The sequence below is a fragment of the Oncorhynchus kisutch genome, linkage group LG3 (assembly GCF_002021735.2).
Source record: "Oncorhynchus kisutch isolate 150728-3 linkage group LG3, Okis_V2, whole genome shotgun sequence".
In the NCBI taxonomy this organism is placed as follows: Eukaryota; Metazoa; Chordata; class Actinopteri; order Salmoniformes; family Salmonidae; genus Oncorhynchus; species Oncorhynchus kisutch.
In genome coordinates this window covers 26,652,079-26,677,297 of record NC_034176.2, presented here as the reverse complement: position 1 = coordinate 26,677,297, position 25,219 = coordinate 26,652,079, and the positions used below count along the sequence as shown (strand labels likewise).

Sequence of the window (25,219 nt, the reverse complement as noted above, 5' to 3'; positions counted from 1 at the left end):
AATCCAGACTAAGGAGCAAAGGTACAGGGTGGTAGGCAGGCTCAGGAACAGGAAAAGTTCAGTAATCCAGAGGGGGAGCAAATGTACAGGATGGCAGGCAGGCTCAGGGACAGGAAGAGCTCAGTAATCCAGAGGGGAAGCAAATGTACAGGATGGCAGGCAGGCTCAGGGTCAGGCAGAGTGGTCAGGCGGGCGTCAAAAACCAGGAGGATGAGAAAAGGAGAGGCTGGGAAAAGACAGGCGCTGACAGGACAAACGCTGGTAAGCTTGACAAACAAGACGAACTGGCACAGACAGACAGAAAACACAGGTATAAGTACACAGGGGATAAATGGGGAAGATGGGTGACACCTGGGGGGGGGGAGCACAAGGACAGGTGAAACAGATCAGGACGTGACAGATGAAACAGATCAGGATGTGACAGATATAACCATTTCATTTTCCATTTTACTCTGTAATATGAGACATAATGTATTTAAAGAAGACAAAACAGGAGTGGGCCTATAGATCATTTTTTGGAGGCATATGTCAAGGGTGTTGTGTAGCTAAAATTAACCCTCATACTGTACATGGCTGATAACTATGGCGTCTAGACAAAATGTAGCAGGGAAATAGTCTTTGAAGAAGAGAGCATTTGTCTCTTTAGGGAAAAAGGAGGCAGACTACAGCTCAGCATTTAACACCATAGTACCCTCCAAACTCAAGACCCTGGGTCTTGACCCCGCCCTGTGCAACTGGTTACTGGACGTCCTGACGGGCCGCCCCCCAGGTGGTGAGGGTAGGTAACAACATCTCCACCCCGCTGATCCTCAACACTGGGGCCCCACAAGGGTGCGTTCTGAGCCCTCTCCTGTACTCCCTGTTCACCCACGACTGTGTGGCCACGCACGCCTCCAACTCAATCATCAAGTTTGCGGACGACACAACAGTGGTAGGCTTGATTACCAACAACGACGAGACGGCCTACAGGGAGGAGGTGTGGGCCCTCGGAGTGTGATGTCAGGAAAATAACCTCACACTCAACGTCAACAAAACTAAGGAGATGATTGTGGACTTCAGGAAACAGCAGAGGGAACACCCCCCTATCCACATCGATGGAACAGTAGTGGAGAGGGTAGTAAGTTTTAAGTTCCTCGGCGTACACATCACAGACAAACTGAATTGGTCCACCCACACAGACAGCATCGTGAAGAAGGCGCAGCAATGCCTCTTCAACCTTAGGAGGCTGAAGAAATTCGGCTTGTCACCAAAAGCACTCAGAAACTTCTACAGATGCACAATCGAGAGCATCCTGTCGGGCTGTATCACCGCCTGGTACGGCAACTGCTCCGCCCACAACCGTAAGGCTCTCCAGAGGGTAGTGAGGTCTGCACAACGCATCACCGGGGGCAAACTACCTGCCCTCCAGGACACCTACACCACCCGATGTCACAGGAAGGCCATAAAGATCATCAAGGACAACAACCACCCGAGCCACTGCCTGTTCACCCCGCTATCTTCCAGAAGGCGAGGTCAGTACAGGTGCATCAAAGCTGGGACCGAGAGACTGAAAAACAGCTTCTATCTCAAGGCCATCAGACTGTTAAACAGCCACCACTAACATTGAGTGGCTGCTGCCAACACACTGACTCAACTCCAGCCACTTTAATAATGGGAATTGATGTAAAATATATCACTAGCCACATTAAACAATGCTACTTAATATAATGTTTACATACCCTACATTATTTATCTCATATGTATACGTATATACTGTACTCTATATCATCTACTGCATCTTTATGTAATACATGTATCACTAGCCACTTTAAACTATGCCACTTTGTTTACATACTCATCTCATATGTATATACTGTACTCGATACCATCTACTGCATCTTGCCTATGCCGCTCTGTACCATCAGTCATTCATATATCTTTATGTCCATATTCTTTATCCCTTTACACTTATGTGTAAAAGGTAGTAGTTTTGGAATTGTTAGCTAGATTACTCGTTGGTTATTACTGCATTGTCTGAACTAGAAGCACAAGCATTTCGCTACACTCGCATTAACATCTGCTAACCATGTGTATGTGACAAATAAGATTTGATTTGAAAAGTTGCAAGGACATGAAATTGAGGTATTGTAAATCCCACTTCTACCTGTGGCAGGCAGGCGGTGGAAATTAAAAACCTCAGATGTTCTGCTGTCCAGCTGACATTTTAATCTGTTTAGAGCCACCATGCAGGTAGCCATAGTAAGCTGACTCAGGGTCAGTGTACACTGTAAAACACTATAGAAGGATGAATTACACAGAACTTCACAGATCTCTAATCCATTCTTGGTCCGCATGGACAGTGCACCATTCTTGCATCTTGGTCATATTTTGCTTGTCTCGCCCTCAGGACAGCCTCCTTTGCTGTTTTTCTGTAGCTGCCATAGGACATTGAGCACATGGACAGTGAGAGGAATGCAAAGAGAAAAATGACTGAAGTTCCTTCTCTCTTATGTGTATCACACAGGCTGTGTACATGAAGATAACTAAAGGTATAAGAGCTGGAGTGCATTCAGTAGTTTAAACAAAGATAATTCCAATAGATACATCTCACCTTATGCATTTTGAAACTTCAGATGACTCCAAATAAACCCTCCCTTTAAGTAACTGTTGGATAAATGGCTGTGGGAATAGATTTATTTTTCAAGTGACAATCTCAGCCGAGTCTGCTTTTTCAGGCAGTGAATGTACCTTTAAATTGAGCCAGTTTGTAATATTCCACTGATCTGGATATACTTTGCAATAAGATCCCAATAAGCCATGCATCTTCAAAAGAGATGCATACTCCTCACCCAAACGAATAAGATTGAATAAACAATATTCCAACACTCTCAACCGCTCCTCTTGTGCCATCATACTATTAAGGATTTATGGGCATATGGACATACAAGATATGCCTCTTTTGTTCGAGAATATTATCTTTAAACAGTTTATTGCTATGTCATCCCTGTTTATGAACTGGGTTGTGGTGTGGCCCACTTGTAAACAAGATCCAAATATGCAGGGAGAATAGATTAGAAAATTATAGGATGAGGTTTAGTACATGTCAAGTAAGTTCTGCAACTACAGGAAGTGATTGGATGTTTTAGCATTTCATTTCCATAGAGAGTGGCAAGCACTTCTGATGAATAGGTAATGCCATCCCTGCCAGGGAGCACTGCACCGTCTGGATTGTGGGAGGATTCCTGCACGGTCTGTTTTTTAGCAACTACGTAGACTATACTTGCTTGCTTGATTCTGCTATTTCAAATGACCACTTTTTCTTCAGGCTACAAATGACCAATTTTACCATGTGATGTTTAGTGGCTGTTTTCTCTTCAGCAGTTACATACAACATCGATGGATGTGAAAATAAGACCTCCTACATACATTTTTGAGTCCTTACAAAACGACTCTAGTAGGACATTAACTATACATCACGTCGACTGCAAAAGTCTACACAGGAAAGGCTCTCAAGGTCAATGGCAGAGAAAATCACTTTTTATAAATGGAGTGACTCAATTGGGTAATTAATAAGGGCATGTTCTAATATCACACAGTGCAGTAAGATTGGCTGGGGCAAAGGAGTCTGGGGTGACCTTGATGTTGCCTCACATTCCGTATTAGTAATGACGGCAAAAAAAAATAAACACATGGAAGAAGCAATCGATTTGTCTTTTAAATATGACCCAACACATTTTAAAGGTGCCTTTTATAAAAGATTCAAACAGTCAAAGAGAAGAAAAAAACATTTCCACAGGGTCATCTGGTAAACAGATACCAGAATAGTCATTCATTTTCCTCTCCTTTCATAATGACACAAAGACATCTTGTATAACCATGAGTAGTTGCAGGGCTCACTGTTTAGAATCCTTTGAGTTTGAGTCTAACTATGTTTTTTTTTAAACACACACAGGACAGGCTTAAGGAATATCAAGAGGAAAATCCATCTAAAAAATGTTAGAAAACATAAATATTTTCCAAAACCTTTGGCATTTGGCAGCTTTTGCAAAAAATGTTGTGAATATTTCACAAAAGTAACATACATTGATACAAAGCTTTTGTATATTACATAATTGTTGCTTATGGGTTGCATGTTACTTGCATGTTACTGCTGCTGCTGCTGTTGTTGTTGTTGTTGACAATCCTTGGAAACCAAGAGAACACATCCTTTTCCTCAGCAGATAAAAATTGACAGTTTATGAGCTGCATCTTCTGATGAGAAGTCTCTGTGTTTTCTTGGGTTTAGCCTGTGAAATCTGCCCGAGGTCTACAGAGAAAAAGGCATGGAAGACAACAGCCAATCAGTGCACTTGTGACTGCCTAAAATGTCAGACTTAATTCCCTTTGATTATCAAAACCTACGGCCTCCTCATCTAATCTATTTTAATTATAAAGGGGATAAGTCTTCATTGTGATGATGGAGGTGGCTGTGTCTTTGAAATTAATATTTAAGACAAGAAAGCATACTGTAGAGATGTTGGGTCAGTAACCGAAAGGTTGCTGGTTTGAATCCCCGAGCTGACAATGTGAAAAATCTGTATATGTGCAAGGCAATTAACCCTAATTGCTCCTGTAAGTCACTCTAATTGCTCTTGTAAGTCACTCTTATCCAGACTTACTCTGGATTAGAGCTAAATGACTCAAATGTAAATGTAACTTATTTCAGAAAGTCAATAACTTGGCCAATTAAGCATACATACTCACAAACAGTGTACATTTAGTTACAGAAAAGGAAATTCTCTTTAAAAGTTTTTCTGTAGGAGAACCAAACCAGTGCTGTGAATGATCTAAATCATTAATCAAATTGCCATAAACTCTGGGAAATCAAGGCTGGTTTGGGTGCACATCAGGTAGGCCTGGAATGTTATGTGGTTTGTGGTTACAAAAAACACTCACTTAAAGAGTCCTCTATCAAATTATCAAAAATACAATAAATGTGATTGGGCATGCAGGTCTATCTTCACTTTCTTTTGCAGATATTTAAATTCTTGCATAGATGGGGAGATCAGGATAATGAATACCCTTGGCAACATGAGGTTGAGGTATTGCAGATTACAACCAATCAGGGGTATTGTCCAGAAGAAACGTTATGCAGCCATTATAATGTACAAGTGAGTAAGTTACTGGCTACAGGAATCAAATCAAATCAAATTTTATTTGTCACATACACATGGTTAGCAGATGTTAATGCGAGTGTAGCGAAATGCTTGTGCTTCTAGTTCCGACAATGCAGTAATAACCAACGAGTAATCTAACCTAACAATTCCACAACAACTACCTTATACACACAAGTGTAAAGAGATGAAGAATATGTACATTAAATATATGAATGAGTGATGGTACAGAACGGCATAGGCAAGATGCAGCAGATGGCATAGAGTACAGTATATACCTATGAGATGAGTAATGTAGGGTATGTAAACATTATATTAAGTGGCATTGTTTAAAGTGGCTAATGATAAATTTTTCCATTATTAAAGTGGCTGGAGTTGAGTCAGTATGTTGGCAGCAGCCACTCAATGTTAGTGGAGGCTGTTTAACAGTCTGATGGCCTTGAGATAGAAGCTGTTTTTCAGTCTCTCGGTCCCTGCTTTGATGCACCTGTACTGACCTAGCCTTCTGGATGATAGCGGGGTGAATAGGCAGTGGCTCGGGTGGTTGTTGTCCTTGATGATCTTTTTGGCCTTCCTGTGACATCGGGTGGTGTAGGTGTCCTGGAGGGCAGGTAGTTTGCCCCCGGTGATGCATTGTGCAGACCTCACTACCCTCTGGAGAGCCTTACGGTTGTGGGCGGGGCAGTTGCCGTACCAGGCAGTGATACAGCCCGACAGAATGCTCTCGATTGTGCACCTGTAAAAGTTTGTGAGTGCTTTTGGTGCCTCCTGAGGTTGAAGAGGCGCTGCTGCGCCTTCTTCACAACGCTGTCAGTGTGGGTGGACCAATTCAGGTTGTCCGTGATGTGTACGCCGAGGAACTTAAAACGTACTACCCTCTCCACTACTGTCCCATCGATGTGGATAGGGGGGTGCTCCCTCTGCTGTTTCCTGAAGTCCACAATCATCTCCTTTGTTTTGTTGACGTTGAGTGTGAGGTTATTTTCCTGACACCGAGGGCCTCGGAGTCTCGTTGTAAACGGAACTTGATTACACACAGGTGGATTGTATTTATCATCATTAGTCATTTAGGTCAACATTGGATCATTCAGAGATCCTCACTGAACTTCTGGAGAGAGTTTGCTGCACTGAAAGTAAAGGGGCTGAATAATTTTGCACACACAATTTTTCAGTTTTTGAGTTTTTGTTAAAAAGGTTTGAAATATCCAATAAATGTCGTTCCACTTCATGATTGTGTCCCACTTGGTGTTGATTCTTCACAAAAAAATACAGTTTTATATCTTTATGTTTGAAGCCTGAAATGTGGCAAAAGGTCGCAAAGTTCAAGGGGGCCGAATACTTTCGCAGGGCACTGTACATTACCACACGTTGAAGCATACAAATAATAAAATGCATTTGATATATTCAAACCCATAAATATGATATATATTACACATATGTTTTATCATTGTGAGGAACAGTAATATCAAGGAACAATTGTCCTGGCAGCAAATAGCTTGAACAAAGATAGATTACACATACGTAAAATTATTTATTTGGTAACCTTGGTGAAATGGCATTCTTCAGCAGTGTAAAAATTATTTACATTTTGATCAAGGAAAGCCTCCTTGATCAAAAAAGCATATGACATAAAGATACTGGATGGCTTCCATGTTACTATGGTGAGCACAGCTTTTATATTCTAGTGGAAGCTAGAGCTGTGTAGAAGTGTTTTTTCCCACTCTTCTGTCAAATCTGCAGGCTGTTGTCAGCAAGTAACACAAGAACCAGTTTGGGGACATAGATTACATGTTACATTATTGCCATCTAGTGTTTGAAATTGTTCCGTTTTCTCCGTGATACTGGGGAATTATGGTTACAGCAGTTCATCCCATGTGATATACAGTGCATTCCAAAACTATTCAGACCCCTTGACTTTTTCTACATTTTTTTACTTTACAGCCTTATTCTAAACTTGATATTTTTAATCCCTCATCATTGTACACACAATACCCCATAATGACAAAGCAAAATCAGGTTTTTAGACATTTTTGCAAATGTATTGAAAATAAAAAACTGAAATATCACATTTACATATGTATTCAGACCCTTTACTAAGTCCTTTGTTGAAGCACCTTTGGCAGCGATTACAGCCTCGAGTCATCTCGGCTATGACACTACAAGCTTGGCACACCTGTATTAGGGGAGTTTCTCCCATTCTTCTCTGCAGATCCTCTCAATCTATGTCAGGTTGGATGGGGAGCTTCGCTGCACAGCTATTTTCAGGTCTTTCCAGAGATGTTCGATCAGGTTCAAGTCTGGGCTCTGGCTGGGCAACTCAAGGACATTCAGAGACTTGTCCCAAAGCCACTCCTGCGTTGTCTTACCTGTGTGCTTAGGGTCGTTGTCCTGTTGGAAGGTGAACCTTCGCCCCAGTCTGAGGTCCTGAGTGCTCTGGAGCCGGTTTTCATCAAGGATCTCTCTGTACTTTGTTCCGTTCATCTTTCCCTCAGTCCCTGCCACTGAAAAACATCCCCACAGCATGATGCTGCCACCACGCTTCAATGTAGGGATGGTGACGCTTGGCATTCAGGCCAAAGAGTTCAATCTTGGTTTCATCGGCCCAGAGAATCTTGTTTCTCAAAACTCCAAGTAGGCTGTCATGTGGCTTTTACTGAAGAATGGCTTCTGTGTGACCACTACCATAAAGGCCTGATTGTTGGAGTGCTACAGAGATGGTTATCCTTCTGCAAGGTTCTCCCATCTCCACATAGGGCCTTTTTCAGAGTGACCATTGGGTTCTTGGTCACCTCTGTGACCAAGGCCCTTCTCCCCCGATTTCTCAGTTTGGCTGGGCTGGGCCAGCTCTAGGAAGATTCTTGGTGGTTCCAAACTTCTTCCATTTAAGAATAATGGAGGCCAGTGTGTTCTTGAGGACCTTCAATGCTGGAGAAATGTTTTGGTATCCTTCCCCAGATCTGTGCCTCGACGCAATCCTGTCTCGGAGCTCTAAGACCATTTTCTTCGACCTCATGGCTTGTTTTTTGCTCTGACATGCGCTGTCAACTGTGGAACCTTATATAGTCAGGTGTGTGCCTTTCCAAAGCATGAATTTACCACATGTGGACTCCAATCATGTTGTAGAAACATCTCAAGGATCATCAATGGAAACAGGATGCATAGCAAGGGTCTGAATACTTATGTAAATAAAAATACATTAAAAAAATGTCTAAAAACCTATTTTCGCTTTGTCATTGTGGGGTATTGTGTAGATTGATGAGGATTTTTATTTATTTAATCCATTGTAGAATAAGGCTGTAACGTAACAAAATTATGAAAAAGTCAAGGGGTCTGAATACTTTCCTGAATGCACTGTAATTGTCACGATCGTCATCCTCCTCGTCTGAGGAGGTGTAGTTGGAAGGATCGGAGGACCAAAATGCAGCGTGGTATGTGCTCATCGTGAATTTAATGAACAGAGAACACTTGAACAAACTATACACGAATAACGACCGTGAAGCTATAATAAGAACTGTGCTGACACAAGCAACTAACATAGACAATCGCCCACAATGACAAAACAGGCAAACCTAAATATGGTTCCCAATTAGAGACAACGACTAACACCTGCCTCTGATTGAGAACCATATCAGGCCAAACATAGAAACAGACAAACTAGACATCCAACATAGAATGCCCACTCAGATCACACCCTGACCAAACAAAACATAGAAACATACAAAGCAAACTATGGTCAGGGTGTGACAGTAATATACATTATTGTTCAAAGCTTGGAAAAGAAAACCTTTTTTTTTGTCCATTGAAATGACAGCAAATTCATCAGAAATACAGTGTAGACATTGTTGATGTTGTAAAGGATTATTGTAGCTGGAAATGGCTGATAATTAAGGAAATATCTACGTAGGCTTACAGAGGCCCATTATCAGCAATTGATTTTGGATCAGTAGGAGTGAGATTTTTGGAAAGAGGCGATTCCTGCTTTTCGGCCGACCCATACATTGTTTCAAGCTGGGTATAGGACCAACTGGGAATGGTTACATATTTGATAGTTTTGAGAAGTGGAATTGTTTTGATTTTTTTGTGTAACAGCCTCCCAGAGGAAGTGGGCGCTTCGAGTCACGCGGCTAGGGGCTCAACCTGTAGTGTGTTGTGCTATTCTGTGAGGGCTTATGTTCTGAACCTGCTTCACTGCTTTAGGTGCTAAGGATTCAGACATGTTGCAGCAGTGTGTAAGAGATTCCACAATGTGAGATATTGCAGGAGGGCATAGTCAGAGGGAGTTTGCAGTTGGGATAGAGAGTGCACTGTGTCAACTGTGGGGGTGCCCATGCATCTGTGGATCAGAAGAGCCCTGTGAGAGAAAGACAGGTTGAGATTGCCAGAGTTCGAGTGGGGCAGAATGTTTCCTATGCTGAGGTAGTGAAGAGAGTAGAGGATAGCCCAAGGATGAGTGAGTCGACTGGGAGCCCCCACAGTGAATAGTCCTGTAGAGAGAGTTTTAGTAAGGTTGGATTTCTTGCATTTATAGAGATGGTGATCAACTGCATTGCACTGATGGAGCTGAAATCATCAAGATAGATGTGGTAGTTGCAGCAGCAGATAAATATTTCGGTGTACAAGATTTTAGTGCAGATCTACAGAAAGTTTTGAGAGAAGGGGTTCCATCCGCCGACGGCCTGGTGTGGGATCGTTTAGTGCTAAGTTGTGGGATGGGGTGGTGGGTTTGGGGGCTAGTGTATAGGATGGCAGGTAGGTGGAAAATCTGGTGATGTTTCCTTGAGCAAGGCAAGGCACCCTGTTTGCTCTGGATAAGTGTGTCTGCTAAATGGCTGAAATGTAAATGTATATTAGGTGCAGGGTGAGATGGTGGTGCAATTTAAGGTTTTCCCTTAATTTTTTTTATTTTGTCACAATGTGGAATGCACATTCCGAACTGAGAAAGGAAGCAATACGCCCCCAAAAAACGTCTAGTCTACCGGAAATTCACAATTTTTTGTGTGTGTCATAAACAACTTTATATCGGAGGGCCTGCACATGCACAATGTGGTGCGATACGACAGACCCTATACGTATTTTTTTTATTTTTTTTTATTAGATTTTTTATTAAAAACAAATCAATACAGAAAGTACACGAGGGAACAACAGTAGATATATATATTATATACAATGGACAATCGAGCTAGGGGGCACAATATCACATTACATTTACACAAGGACCTTGAGGGACATACATACACTGACAATTCTAACAGCTTTTTTGTTAGTAGAGTATTTAACTGTCTTAAAATACAGTTCAATTTATTTTTGTAGGGTAAGAAAATGTGTTTTGTTTTTTGTAAATTTACATTTGTGTATATGAAATTTGTCCAAAAGAATAATTAAATGAATTACATAAAAACGTTTCAGCTTATTTCTATCGTATGTAAAGAATCCAAGCTGTACATCTCTCCACAATCGTGTAAAATCTTCCTAAATGTGTTCAGTTATAAATCTACTGATGTCTTGCCACAGTTTTCTTACATGAATACAATGCCAAAAAAGATGCAGCACTGTTTCTGGGTGGTCATTACAAAAGGAGCAATTTGAGTTGATGTTTTCCTTAAACTTCTTCATATAGTGGTTAAATGAAATTCCTTAATTTTGTTAACAAGTAGGTATGTGTGGCAACATCCAAACTTTTTTCCAACAGATATTATCAATAAATCCATTCCAATAAGGCATGACATAAGGAAAAGCTACAACATCCTGCTGAAACAAGGTTCGTATCGCTCTACCGGAAATTCACAAGAAGAAGAAGTCTGTCTCTCACTGACGTCAATGCAGGACTAGGTTGCGCCATTTTGAAAGTAGAAGCAGGGAGGGTAAATTTTGCAAGCAAGCAGCCAGCTAAACAAGAGGCTTTGCAAGGTGTTCCAAGGGAGAGTTGCTGATTGTCAAAGCACTGCTAAGCAAGATAAGTGACATGAGAAGTTGAAGAATAGTAGGGGGAAAGCCACACACTCTGTAGCTTTACGATTCACCTGCACTCATCGAGATTCTGCTTGTACACACCCTAGCACGGTAAACTGGAAAGATAAGCAAGGGCCCCAACCAAGGCAAGCCCTCCTCGACAGAGATTCCCTCTCCACCATGGCAGGTAAAGTTAACTAGCAGGCTACTGTCGTTAGCTAACTATGACGCATAAATAAAATGGTCAAGTTAATCGCCCATAAAATCTACATTGTTTTGATGTTACGTTAGATTGTCCGCTTTCTTGATATTTAGAGATAATCTAGCTAGCTAAGGTTAGCGTAGTACGTCTACGAGTTGGGAGTGTAAACGTTGCTCTGCATGTGTTGTCCAGCGATAGTGGAGGCTTCGGCTAAGTTAGCTAACTCTACCATCGACATTTAGATAGCTAATGTTACCTAACTTTAAATCTGTGTTATCACTTCCACTCTTTATTGGAGCTAACGTTAGCAAGCAAGGATGTCTATTTTGCTCAATAGTTCTCTTGATGTTTTATGGAAAGTAGCTACAGTAGTCAGAAGATTATAACAAAGCATGCTGATCAATAAGATTCATATTATCTTTGACATCAGAACCACGATGATGCAGCTTTTGATTTTCAAAGCATTGCTGTTTGTGCGGTCCTAGGAGCTGGCGGCGGAGGCAATGATGTGCAGTGGTGTTTCTCTCAAGTCAAAGGAGCGATTGATGACGATGTGGCTGAAGGTATGACTGATGATTCAGACTCTAGACTGCTAACTAGCTAGTTGATGTAGTGTGCAGTTAGCAACGACAGCCACCGACTCACTTTCACTCTCCTCTCAAAACATCATACCATAACTTCAATTAAAATAAGTACCTTGGCATCATACTTGATTCCAACCTCTCTTTTAAAAAGCATGTGAAAAAGGTAATTCAAATAACCAAATTCAACCTAGCTAATTTCCGATTTATACGAAATTGTTTGACTACAGAGGTAGCAAAACTACTTCAAATCTATGATACTCCCCCACTTAACATACTGCTTGACTAGTTGGGCCCAAGCTTGCTGTACAACATTAAAACCTATTCAGTCTGTCTACAAACAGGCTCTCAAAGTGCTTGATAGGAAGCCCAATAGCCATCATCATTGTCACATCCTTAGAAAGCATGAGCTCTTGAGTTGGGAAAATCTTGTGCAATACACCGACGCATGTCTTGTATTCAAGATCCTCAATGGCCTGGCTCCCCCTCCACTCAATATTTTTGTTAAACAGAAAACCCAGACATATGGCAGCAGATCCACAAGGTCTGCCATGAGAGGTGACTGTATAGTTCCCCTAAGGAAAAGCACCTTTAGTAAATCTGCATTCTCTGTGAGAGCTTCCCATGTCTGGAATACACTGCCATCAGACACACATAACTGCACCACATATCACACTTTCACAAAATGCTTGAAGACATGGCTAAAGGTCAATCAGATTTGTGAACATGGTCCCTAGCTGTGTGTTGCCGCTCTCCATGTTGTCTGTAGCTTGTGAGGTGTGGAAATACTTTGTTGCTTTTATGAATCTTGTCTTGCTGCTTTTTGTTTTATGTTGCTCTGTCTGTATGCTACGTCTTGCTTGTCCTATGTTGCTCTGTCTGTATGCTATGTCTTGCTTGTCCTATGTTGCTATGTCTTGCTTGTTCTATGTTGCTATTGTCTATATTGTAATTGTTTTTAATAACCTGCCCAGGGACTGCGGTTGAAAATTAGCCGGCTGGCTAAAACCGGCACTTTTACTGAAACGTTGATTAATGTGCACTGTCCCTGTAAAAATAAACTCAAACTCAAATCACGGAACACAACAAGCGCTTATTAGAGACAGGCTTCTATTTGAGCCAGGCATCTATTAATGCATACTTTTGCTCATTGGCATAGCTAGTTGATTTTGTTTAGTTCCTGCATTCACTTCAAGCATGTTAATCAATCTATTCATTGCCTGCACTGTGTTATCATGTACACACAGTGTCACAGTCATTGAGTCTTAGTATGCCTATTTTGAAGTTGTTGACTGTTTTTGTGCTTGCCAGTTAACAGTAGCTTGCTGTTATCAGCCAATGTCTAGCAGTTTCTTACACGTGATAAAAAAAAAAGATCATTTCCATAATTAAAAAAAAGTCATTTTTGAATTATTTAATGTAACACATCAAACTTTAAACCTGGTAATCTATTCATGTTAACCTTGTAAACAATTATTTTAGACACAAGGTTTATTTGCTGAAATGTGTGCCTTTGCCCAGCTATTAAAAGGGACAGGTGGCTTTTTGAGACTGTTTAATTGAAGTTTTATGTTACCCACCAAACATGTCAAATAATAAAGGGACATGTTCATTTTGCGATCAGATGTGATGGTGCATAATTGATTGTCTGGAAATGGTCAGTGACCCAAAACGAAAGGTAAGATGATGTTGGGTGATTCTCATGACGGAGCTATAGTCTGTCATGCCATGCAGTTTTGGTCTGTAGCCTTTTTCATCTCATGATGCAGGTTAGTAAAGCATTGGTAAAGAGCCCATGTTAACTGTTGTATTTTTCCACTTAAACTCATTAAGTTACTGGGAACAGTGGCACTTTTGCTTTTTAATTTGAGAGCTAGTAGCCTAATTGGGTTTAGTCTGCATAGACGGTGTGCTTAGTTGCACATAAGATATAGGGATCTGTGTATGTCTGTAGCTAGGTTTCCATCCAGTTGGCAACAGATTTTCATGTGAAATTTTACAAATATGCATAAAAACAATATGAGCATTTTCCAGAGATGTTTCCATCAAATGTACTTGTTGTGGATAAAGGCTGTGCATGATGATATAGTGCACCTAAATACAGTTGAAGTCGGAAGTTTACATACCCCTTAGCCAGGTACATTTTAAACTCAGTTTTTCACACTTCCTGACATTTAATCCTAGTAAAAATTCTCTGTCTTAGGTCACTTAGGATCCCCACTTTTTTTATTTTAAGAATGTGAAATGTCAGAATAATAATAGAGAGTGATTTATTTCAGCTTTTATTTCTTTCATCACATTCCCAGTGGGTCAGAAAATTACATACACTCAATTAGCATTTGGTAGCATTGCCTTTAAATTGTTTATCTTTGGTCAAACGTTTTGGGTAGCCTTCCACAAGCTTCCCACAATAAGTTGGGTGAATTTTGGCCCATTCCTCCTGACAGAGCTGGTGTAACTGAGTCTGGTTCGTAGGCCTTCTTGCTTTTCAGTTCTGCCCACAAATTCTCTATAGGATTGAGGTCAGGGCTTTGTGATGGCCATTCCAATAGCTTGAATTTGTTGTCCTTAAGCCATTTTGCCACAACTTTAGAACTATGCTTGGGGTCATTGTCCATTTGTTTGCGATCAAGCTTTCACTTGCTGACTGATGTCTTGAGATGTTGCTTCAATATATACACATAATTTCCCTTTCAAACAATGCCATCTATTTTGTGAAGTGCACAAGTCCCTCCTGCAGCAAAGCACCCTAACAACATGATGCTGCCACCCCTGTGCTTCACGGTTGGGATGGTGTTCTTCGGCTTGCAAGCCTCCCCCTTTTCCTCCAAACATAACGATGGTCATTATGGCCAAACAGTTTTATTTTGTTTCATCAAACCAGAGGACATTTCTCCAAAATGTATGATCTTTGTCCCCATGTGCAGTTGCAAACCGTAGTCTGGCTTTTTTATGGCAGTTTTGGAGCAGTGGCTTCTTCCTTGCTGAGCAGCCTTTCAGGTGATGTCGATATAGGACCCGTTTTACTGTGGATATAGATACTTTCGTACCTGTTTCCTCCAGCACCTTCACACGGTCCTTTGCTGCTGTTCTGGGATTGATTTGCACTTTTTGCACCAAAGTACGTTCATTTCTAGGAGACAGGACGCATCTCCTTTCTGAGTGGTATGACGGCTGCATGGTCCCATGGTGTTTATACTTGCGTACTATTGTTTGTACAGACGAACATGGTACCTTCAGGCGTTTGTAAATTGCTCCCAAGGATGAACTAGACTTGTGGAGGTCTACAATGATGTCAATTAGCCTATCAGAAGCTTCTAAAGCCATGACATGTTTTATTTTTTTCCCCGGGCTGTTTAAAGGCACAGTCAACTTAGTATATGTAAACTTCTGACCCATTGGAATTGTGATACAGTGAAATAATCTGTCTTCCAATCAGAAAATTACTGATTGTTGGAAAAATTACTTGTGTCATGCACAAAGTAGATGTCCTAACCAACTTGCCAAAACTATAGTTTGTTAACAAGAAATTTGTGGAGTGGTTGAAAAACGAGTTTTAATGACTTCAACCTAAATGTATGTAAACTTCTGACTTCAACTGTATAACATTTACGGTTAAATTACCATGTACCTGTTTAAAAAGTACAAGTTCAATTGGTTTACATCGCATTTTCAACTCTACTGATGGTTTTGTCACACACAAAAGGTGCATTGTATAGCAAATGTGACCACTGGCCTTGGCACATGCGCTCTACACAGATGCATTCGGGTTTAACCTATGTGATGAGATTATAATAGACAAAAGAGAAAGCGTTTTTTTTGTCAAACAGCCAATCATCGATCCTCATGTCACCAGAATAAGACCCTCAATATTTATTGGAAAGGAGCATCAAGCTGATCTCAGTGTACTTTCACCACCCTGTGAAGTTCGTTGTTTATTTAATCTGTAGCCTAATAAACTGCATGCTTTCCCAATTCGCAATGGGAGGACAACACGATATATCATCACGTGACTCAAAAGTTTGCTTCGATATGTTAGTTATGTCGACATTTGTGCATAAGTGTTTCCACTGCCGTTTCTCTCATAATTACATTTACAGACACACAAAAGCCCTATCTTGTCTAGTGTGTTGTTGACATTTGGAACATTTTCCAACAAATTTGCAGTTTCCATCAGGCCTGTCACTTTTTCCTGGCGTGTACTTTACTCGCATAAAAAGGTTGGATGGAAACCTGGTTGCTGTGTGCCTGTCCCTTTTAAGTTAATCTAAACAGACTTTCAGACATGCGAAAGGCTGCAAGACTCAGACAGTGGCAATGTGGGACACGCAACAGTTTTCATGCTGCTGCAAAATATAGTTTATTCTGCTTGTTTCCTTTCCCCTTTGTCTGTTCCTATTGGAATTGTGGGGAGGCAGTGTGTGGCTGTGGCAGGAGCTGAGTCAAGCACTTCTCCATAGCACTCCTGTTGTGTTGGGGATAGCACTACCCTACACTCAGGCTTGTGCCAACCTCAGTCATAAGGGAGAGATTGTTGAGCTAAAGGCAGCGGGATGAGAATCCTATGGAAGCGTTTAGCTGCCGATGCTATGTTTGTTTTACATTTTCCCTCTGGTGTGGTTAAGTAGGTCTATACCTTGCTTTCCACAGCTTCTCAAAATCACATTTAGGCTACTAGTATTACGCTCTGTAGTGAAATCAGTGCACCACTGTTGGGCACTAGATGCATTGCTAAATGGAGAGCCCCCCCCCCCCCCCCCCCCAAAAAAAAATGTTGATGCATCTATTATTTTGCAATAAGCAATTTAACCTACTACTTGTCATGTTATTTGTAACAGCTGACATCATATCCACTGTGGAATTCAATCACTCTGGGGAGCTACTAGCCACTGGGGACAAGGGGGGCCGCGTTGTGATCTTTCAGCAGGAGCTAGAGGTAAGTAAAGGATCCTGCTCAACACAGTCCACTAAAATCAATTACTTGACTGAATCTTGTCTCAGAATCTGTTATGCATGTTGTCATTGAGTAGAGCAAGAACCAGCCACAGTGCCGTGGGGAGTACAATGTTTACAGCACCTTCCAGAGCCACGAGCCCGAGTTCGACTACCTGAAGAGCCTTGAGATCGAGGAGAAGATCAACAAGATCCGGTGGCTGCCTCAGAAGAACGCTGCACAGTTCCTCTTGTCCACAAATGGTCAGCAGAGCAGTGTGTGCATGTAGCCTTATCCTCCCCAGCCCTTCCTCTGGTGAAGATGGGGAAACTCTAGATAAGCTGTTTTTATTAATTTGACTCATTTGTATGATTTGAATAGGAGAGGGATCAACATAAATATTTAGCTTGTGCAGAAGCAGTGTGACATACATGTGTGTTGTCTTGCAGATAAAACTATAAAGCTGTGGAAAATCAGTGAACGGGACAAGCGACCAGAGGGGTACAACCTCAAGGAAGAGGATGGGCGCTACAGAGACCCCACTACTGTCACAACACTACGGGTGTGTAGACCTTCACGTACCCACTACCTATACCCTACACACTCAGAGACCCCAACACTGACACACGTTTGTAGACTCACCCTATACACCTAATTCTATACACGCACAACTCATACTACAGAACCTGCTAAATCTCTTCTTCACCATAGGTCCCAGTGTTTCAGCCGATGGACCTGATGGTTGAGGCCAGCCCCAGGCGAGTGTTTGCTAATGCACACACCTACCACATCAACTCCATCTCGGTCAACAGTGACTGTGAGACCTACTTGTCTGCTGATGACCTTCGCATCAATCTCTGGAACCTAGAGATCACTGACCGCAGCTTTAGTATCCTCTGTTTGGTCACCATCACGTTTCCTTTCAGTCTGTTTCAGTCTGTCTGATGAACACCGTGTCTGATGAAGGTGATCTTGATCCATCTCAATTTCCTGCTGTCTGATTTTTTTTTTAACAGTCTGTGTGTGTGTGTGTGTAGACTTTGTCTTGGATAGTACTGTAATCAATTTCACTGAGAGAGTTCAATAAAGCACAATTCAAGTAATTTGTGGGATAGGGTAGTTCAGGAGCCCCCTTATCTGTGGTGGTGTCAGAGCTGTTATGTTTGCCCTTGACCTCACTGACCTCCTCAGACATTGTGGACATCAAGCCAGTCAACATGGAGGAGCTGACAGAGGTGATTACAGCAGCAGAGTTCCATCCAAACCAGTGCAACACATTTGTCTACAGTAGCAGCAAGGGCACCATCCGCCTCTGTGACATGAGAGCATCAGCTCTCTGTGACCAGCACTCCAAACGTAAGTGGCATCTGACAGTGGAGTCAAAGATTTTAGTTTCAGACAGAAGAATGCTGTGCCCTGTGGAGACGACTAGGTAAAGTGACTAAAATGGTATATTGATTGAAATGACTACTACATGTACCCAGTTTTTTGGAGACAGGTTAAAAGTACTGAGAAGCCCAGAAATGTCAGAGACCTTGGAAGCAGAAATGTCAGAGACCTTGGAAGCAGATGTTTCAAGAGTCCATTCCTGTCATTGACTACTCAATCAATCAAATTTATGTATAAAGCCCTCACATCAGCTGATTTCACAAAGTGCTGAACAGAAATCTAGCCAATGAACTGACTAAGCGAGCACACTTCTCCTTGTCTCATTCAGTGTTTGAAGAGCCTGAAGATCCAAGCAATCGTTCATTCTTCTCTGAGATTATCTCTTCCATCTCTGATGTCAAGTTCAGCCACAGTGGGCGCTACATGATGACCCGGGACTACCTGTCCGTCAAAATCTGGGACCTCAACATGGAGTCCCGTCCAGTAGAGACTTATCAGGTCAGCTGGTGTCTGTGTGGTGGGAGATGGTGGCATCATGGATGTTGCGTCCAAAATTCTATTTGCTTGTCAAATTTGATATATATATATATATCAAAGTCTTCCAGTAGGGGGAGATATAGTGTATACATGTGTCCTTTACGTGTACACCTGTCCTGTATTGACCTTTGTTGTATTTGATGGTTTTCAAGCAAGGATACATTCAGTTGATTATTGTATCATTTGTTATCATTTGATGGTATGCTTATATTAGACTGAACCAATATATTTGCACAAAAAAATACAATGTACTGTTTTCGGTGTCTTGATAAACTATAATTTTCCTCCCAACAGGTCCATGAATACCTCAGGAGTAAACTGTGCTCACTCTATGAGAACGACTGCATCTTTGATAAGTTTGAGTGCTGCTGGAATGGAAACGACAGGTGAGAGTCAAGTTTAGCGTTAGGTTTAGAATTATGAATAGCTGTCTGACATTGATCATGAAGTTGATGCTGTATGATACATTATATCAGGGATGGGCAACTCCAGTCCTCTGGGGCTGGAGTGGTGCCCCCCCTCCCTAACAGATACAGCTGATAAAAAAAAAAATGGTATTCTAAACTGAAGATCATGATTAGTTGTTTATAGGAGTCCGGTGTGTTAGCTGGGGCAATCAATCAGGCCCCCGAGGACTGAAGTTGCCCATCCCTGCATTAGATCAATGTTAGACATTGAGGACACATTAAAGAGTAATAGTTGTATTTATTACTATGTTGTACATAGTAATGTTATGTTCCATTTGGCCTACAGAAGAAAGGCTGTAGATACTGTAAGATACAGTACATGGGGATATCCCCTCATCTGAACTGAGCGACACAGGCCTTATCAAAGGCTTCCTTTATCGCTGTCCAACAGAACTCAAGGCTCACCCTTGCATTTTCATGTGACTCCGCCTACAGTTTGATAAACGGCATTGGCACTTGGATTGGAACCGGTTGCTATGGTCAGATTACATGAAAATAGAGCTATTTGGCATTGAAAAACAGAAGCCTATGCAGAAAAGTACCTCATACCTACAGTAAATTATGGTGGAAATGGTTAATTGACCACAAAATCAACATATTTGCAATGGCCATCTGTCTCCGGACTTGAAAATCTGTACTTTGAATTGAAGAGGGCAGTCCATAGCAGCAGACAAAGTATATCAATGATCTGAACATATTTTGTATGGAATGATGGTTTAAGATCCCTCCCAACATGTTCTCCAATCTCAACATTTTAGAAAAAGGTTGTGCCATTATCCTCTCACGGGGAGGGTGTTAGACTACTGAAAACATGGGTGCCAATAGTTTTGACCTGTATCTTTTTGACTTTTTAAAAATTACTTGTTAAACAATATCTCTTTCTCTGAGCTATTGTATTAGTATAAAAAAAATAGAATTTCCCCCTTTTTGCATACTGTATAGGTTAGTGTTTATTTTTAAAAGTATTTTTGCTTATCTTTATCAAGGGTGCCAATTATTATGGACCTGACTCTACATTTATTTTTTATTTAACATTTATTTAACTAGGCAAGTCAGTTAAGAACATATTCTTATTTACAATGACGGCCTAGGAACAGTGGGGTAACTGCCTTGTTCAGGGGCAGAACAACATTTTTACCTTGTCAGCTCGGGGATTCGAACTAGAAACCTTTCAGTTACTGGCCCAATGCTCTAACCACTAGGCTACCTGTCGCCACAATACAGTTGAATTTTGTACGGTCTTAATATGCCTGAGATAAATAAGTGTATTGATTCTGTGATTGAAAGACTGATGTGAAACCACTGTCAGTCTGCCACTACCTCAGTTTCATTCCCCACCCTTGTCCTCCTCAGTGTTGTGATGACGGGCTCATACAACAACTTCTTCAGGATGTTTGACCGAGGCTACCGGCAGGATGTGACCCTGGAGGCGTCTCGGGAAAGCAGTAAGCCTCGTTCTGTGCTCAAGCCCCGCAAGGTGTGCACAGGTGGGAAGCGCAAGAAGGACGAGATCAGTGTAGACAGCCTGGACTTTAACAAGAAGATCCTCCACACGGCCTGGCACCCTCAGGACAACATCATCGCCGTGGCCACTACTAACAACCTCTATATATTTCAGGACAAACTGTAACAAATATTCAATGAACCCTTCATATCCCAGATCCCACTTTAGCCTCACTACTCTGGTCCCCAACATCTCAACTGGAGAAGTGCAGCAAAACGCCTCTGTTTTGATGGCTTTCTTAGTCTTATTTCCTGTTCAGGGGGCTCCAACAGTACCACACTTCTTCTGCCACATTGCAACTGTTGTCCACTACATCCCAAAGGGAACACTTTTTTAACACTAGTCTTTGAGATATTGATATGTTGCTAATTTAACGGTTTTGGTGCCACAAGCATTTTTTATATATACAAGCATTTTTTTCTTTTGATAGGAAGTTGTTCCCTCCCACCCCTCCATTGTTGACACAGATCACAACATTGCTATTCTTCACTGACCAAATTGGCAAGCTGACAGCTCTCAATTTTTGTCCCAGGCCATTTGTCAAATTTCCAAGTTTGCTCACCCTCTTTCACATACAGTACACACTTACTCTAAACATTGATGTAGACACGTATACACACACACACACACAATAGCTCAACTCAGTTGGTGGGCTGGGTTGGGATCTAGGGGTAATTTCGAGACAACTATGTAGAATATAGAGTTAGCCAGTCTGAGACTATAGACAAGGGTTAACCGTCTGGTAAGCACAGTGCCCTTCTCCAGAGGTAGCCTACAGTATGAAGCCATTGCTTTTCCAAGTAAACGGTAGTGGGCAGAGGCATTGCAGCCTAATCTCCTTCTTGCACTTAGAGTGCCACCATGTACAGCTCAGCACAGAGGCTCCAGTGCAGTAATTGCAGGAGAAAGACAGGCCTGCCTTGGCTGACCTGCATAACTTGTCCGTTTTTAAATGTAAGCGTGGCACCCATTTGTACCTCTGCTGCTCAGTTCCATGCATGCGTCTTGACTTATGCTTCTTGTGAATTTTTAAGTTTTCCCTCTGGATCAAGTTTTTTTGTTTGTTTTTTAATGATGTTTTGTACTTCAGATAAAGAATAATCACTATAATTAGTTTATTTTTGTATGAATTAAGAAGACAGAAATATTGATTGATATCCTTTAATCCCTTCGCACTACTTGGTGTAGTCTGATCACTGTTGTCTATTAAGCTGTAGGTTTTGGACTGGTCTATGGACTGAAGGATTACTTGGACTGGTGAAAGTTAATGTGACTTACTGTGTTAAATTCACGTGGGCTGCGGGTTTGAAGATGGAGTGCATATTAATGTGCCATTAAGAAAGGCTTTATGCATGTTGGATGTCCAAATAAGTATTTTCAGGTATGTGTCACTGTGGAATCATAATGGTTATTCGTTTTTGTATTTGGGTTACTGTAACCGATATTGACTGGAATGGATTCGGGTGCTTCTGAGTTTAAGCTAGTTCATTTGCGCTAATTGTTTTAACTCCGGTGTGGATCTGTGTGCATCCGTTTGTTTGCCATGGCTGTGTTTTCAAAAAAATTGCACTGAGTCAAATATCATTTTATTATTAATAGCCCATTGTACGTTGAGAATGGGAAAGGCATTATCTGTTTGCTTCAGTTTGACTGAAGAAATGCTCTTAACCGCATGTTCACTGAGTATCAGGTTTATTGACTAGACAGGGTTACTGACTTGAAATATTTTATGAAACAATATTTTCTCTCTTTGATTGTGCGTAAGTTCTTTATGCAGGAAACAAACGAAACTGTTAAGTGAGTCGTGTTAGTGGGTATCATTGGATGGAATTACTGGGTAATGTCAGCTCAGGGCATTGGAGACAGTATTTCAAATAAACGGCATTTCCAGCGTTTGTACTGTATTTAGTCAATGTGGCATTCTTTGTTTATTTTGGGAGGTAAATGATTTTTTCTTCTGTCTGTAGCACATGGCTACGCGAATACTTGATTGACGAGATACCAATTGTGAGCCATTTGATCGTAATAAGTTAGCATTAAGAGTATCAATTGAGTCTCATTTACTAGTAAGGCTACCAATAAGCACTATTGCAGACTGCAATAAAGGTCATTAGCTCTACTGGTGTTGTGAGGGTCACTTCCTCATGTCCTTGTTGAATACTTAGATTTTCTTATGTTTGTTTTGTGGACAGTTTATAATGGCTGTCACTTATAATAGCTGTTGTGAAAATGTGTCATGACATGAGGAACAAGAGTAGCCTACTACTAGCCTAATGTTTAGGTATGGTTAAGATGTAAAATGCTCAATAGGAGAAGCAACACGTGATACCCCTAACCCCATACCGCCATTACACTCTTGGCATTAGAACATCACGGCTCAGTTACCGTACAAATGTAATTGTTGCCACAGATCGGCTCTTATTTTATATATATATATATATATATATATATACATACAAATATACATACATACAGTTGGAAGTTTACATACACCTTAGCCAAATACATTTAAACTCAATTTTCACAATTCCTGACATTTGATCCTAGTAAAAATTCCCTGTCTTAGGTCAGTTAGGATCACCACTTTATTTTAAGAATTTGAAATGTCAGAAGAATAGTATAGAGTGATTTATTTCTGTCTTTCATCACATTCCCAGTGGGTCAGAAGTTTACATACACTGAATTTTGGCCCATTCCTCCTGGCAGAGCTAGTTTAACTGAGTCAGGTTTGTTGTAGGCCTCCTTGCTCGCACACAATTTTTCAGTTCTGTCCACAAATTTTCTATAGGATTGAGGTCGGGGCTTTCTGATGGCCACTCCAATACCTTGAATTTGTTGTCCTTACTCTGTTTTGCCACAACTTTGGAAGTATAATTGGAGTCATTGTCCATTTGGAAGACCCCATTTGTGACCCAAGTTTTAACTTCCTGACTGATGTCTTGATGTTGCTTCAATATAGTCCCTCCTGCAGCAAAACACCCACACATGATGCTGCCACCCCCGTGCTTCACGGTTGGGATGGTATTCTTCAGCTTGCAAGGCTCCCCCTTTTTCCTCCAAACATAACAATGGTCATTATGGCCAAGCAGTTCTATTTTTGTTTCATCAGACCAGAGGACATTTCACCAAAAAGTACGACCTTTGTCTCCAAGTGCAGTTGCAAACCGTATGTCGATATAGGACTCGTGGATATAGTTGCTTTTGTACCTGTTTCCTCCAGCATTTTCACAAGGTCCTTTGCTGCTGTTCTGGGATTGATTTGCACTTTTCGCACCAAAATACGTTAATCTCTAGTTAATCTCTAGGAGACAACGCCTCTCTTTCCTGAGTGGTTTGACAGCTGTGTGGTCCCATGGTGTTTGTACTTGCGTACTATTGTTTTTGTAGCTGGATGTGGTACCTTCAGGCGTTTTGGAAATTGCTCCCAAGGATCAACCAGACTTGTGGAGGTCTACAAAAAAAAAAATCTGAGGTCTTAGCTGATTGCTTTTGAATTTCCCATAATTTCAAGCAAAGAGGCACTGAGTTTGAAGGTAGGCCTAGAAATACATCCACAGGTACACCTCCAATTTCTCAAATGATGTCAATTAGCCTATCTGAAGCTTCTAAAGCTATGACAACATTTTCTGGAATTTTCCAAGCTGTTTAAAAGCACAGTCAACTTAGTGTATAAACTTCTGACCCCTGGAATTGTGATACAGTGAAATAATCTGTCTAAACAATTGTTGGAAAATTTACTTGTCATGTACAAAGTAGATGTCCTAACCGACTTGCCAAAACTATAGTTTGTTAACAAGAAATTTGTGGAGTGGTTGAAAAACAAGTTTAAATGACTCCAACCTAAGTATGTAAACTTCTGACTTCAACTGTATATCTCTGCTGTCAGTTTAGACTAAAACAATACTTGGAGACACCTGAACAAAATAAAATAATACTTTCCTCCATACACTCCTGTCTTCACAACTCTTGTCTAAAGCCACGAAATGTCATTCAGAAGGACCTAATTGCCTTTTTCATAGCAGAGGAAATTAGATAAAGTATGTTTCCTGAAGTGACTGGCGGCTTGTCAGGCAGGAGAATGCCCAGGAGAACTTAAATATAATGTATTCACAGGACTCACAACAGAATGCACTTTTTATTTTTGTGAATTTCTTTTATTTGTATGTTTTGTTTTGAGGGACTCTTGATAAAGATTGGGAAATTCTGGGTGATTTAAAAGAAAAAGGAATACAGCAGTTTTAAAGGTTCACAGTATAGGTCTGTTTGCATTTGTCAAACAGAATAAAATACAGTTTAGGTTAATGAGTAATAAAGAATGAATAAAATAATTGTAATACGTTTCTGACTTCTTTCACAGTGAGATGACTTGTATAATGTTCTCATATAGGAAAGTGTCTTGTCATTACATACACAAGCACCATTTGAAAATTGAGAAAATAAAGCAAGAGAAGACTATTTAAATGCGAAATACAAGGAATACACATCACAAACAAATGTTTATTTGCGTTGGTGCATATTTTGCACA

The 25,219-nt window shown here is 41.0% G+C and overlaps 1 protein-coding gene across 1 annotated transcript; it reads left to right on the top strand.

Moving 5' to 3' along the window:
* The first annotated feature begins 10,909 nt into the window (after positions 1-10,909).
* Positions 10,910-25,022, top strand: LOC109879147 (serine/threonine-protein phosphatase 2A 55 kDa regulatory subunit B alpha isoform). The gene is made up of 10 exons (XM_020471343.2): positions 10,910-11,268; positions 11,769-11,846; positions 16,703-16,800; positions 16,895-17,060; positions 17,247-17,359; positions 17,509-17,686; positions 17,989-18,153; positions 18,515-18,684; positions 19,018-19,109; positions 20,544-25,022. The coding sequence occupies exons 1-10, from the start codon at positions 11,262-11,264 to the stop codon at positions 20,818-20,820; spliced, it is 1,344 nt and encodes a 447-aa protein (XP_020326932.1). The 5' UTR covers positions 10,910-11,261; the 3' UTR covers positions 20,821-25,022.
* The last annotated feature ends 197 nt before the right edge of the window (positions 25,023-25,219 follow it).

What these genes read in the sequence shown, in the direction of transcription:
- LOC109879147 (XM_020471343.2), top strand. An exon ending in CTGTGACCAGCACTCCAAAC is followed by an intron (nt 18,154 to 18,514) that starts GTAAGTGGCATC and finishes TGTCTCATTCAG; the next exon opens with TGTTTGAAGAGCCTGAAGAT. An exon ending in GTCCAGTAGAGACTTATCAG is followed by an intron (nt 18,685 to 19,017) that starts GTCAGCTGGTGT and finishes TCCTCCCAACAG; the next exon opens with GTCCATGAATACCTCAGGAG.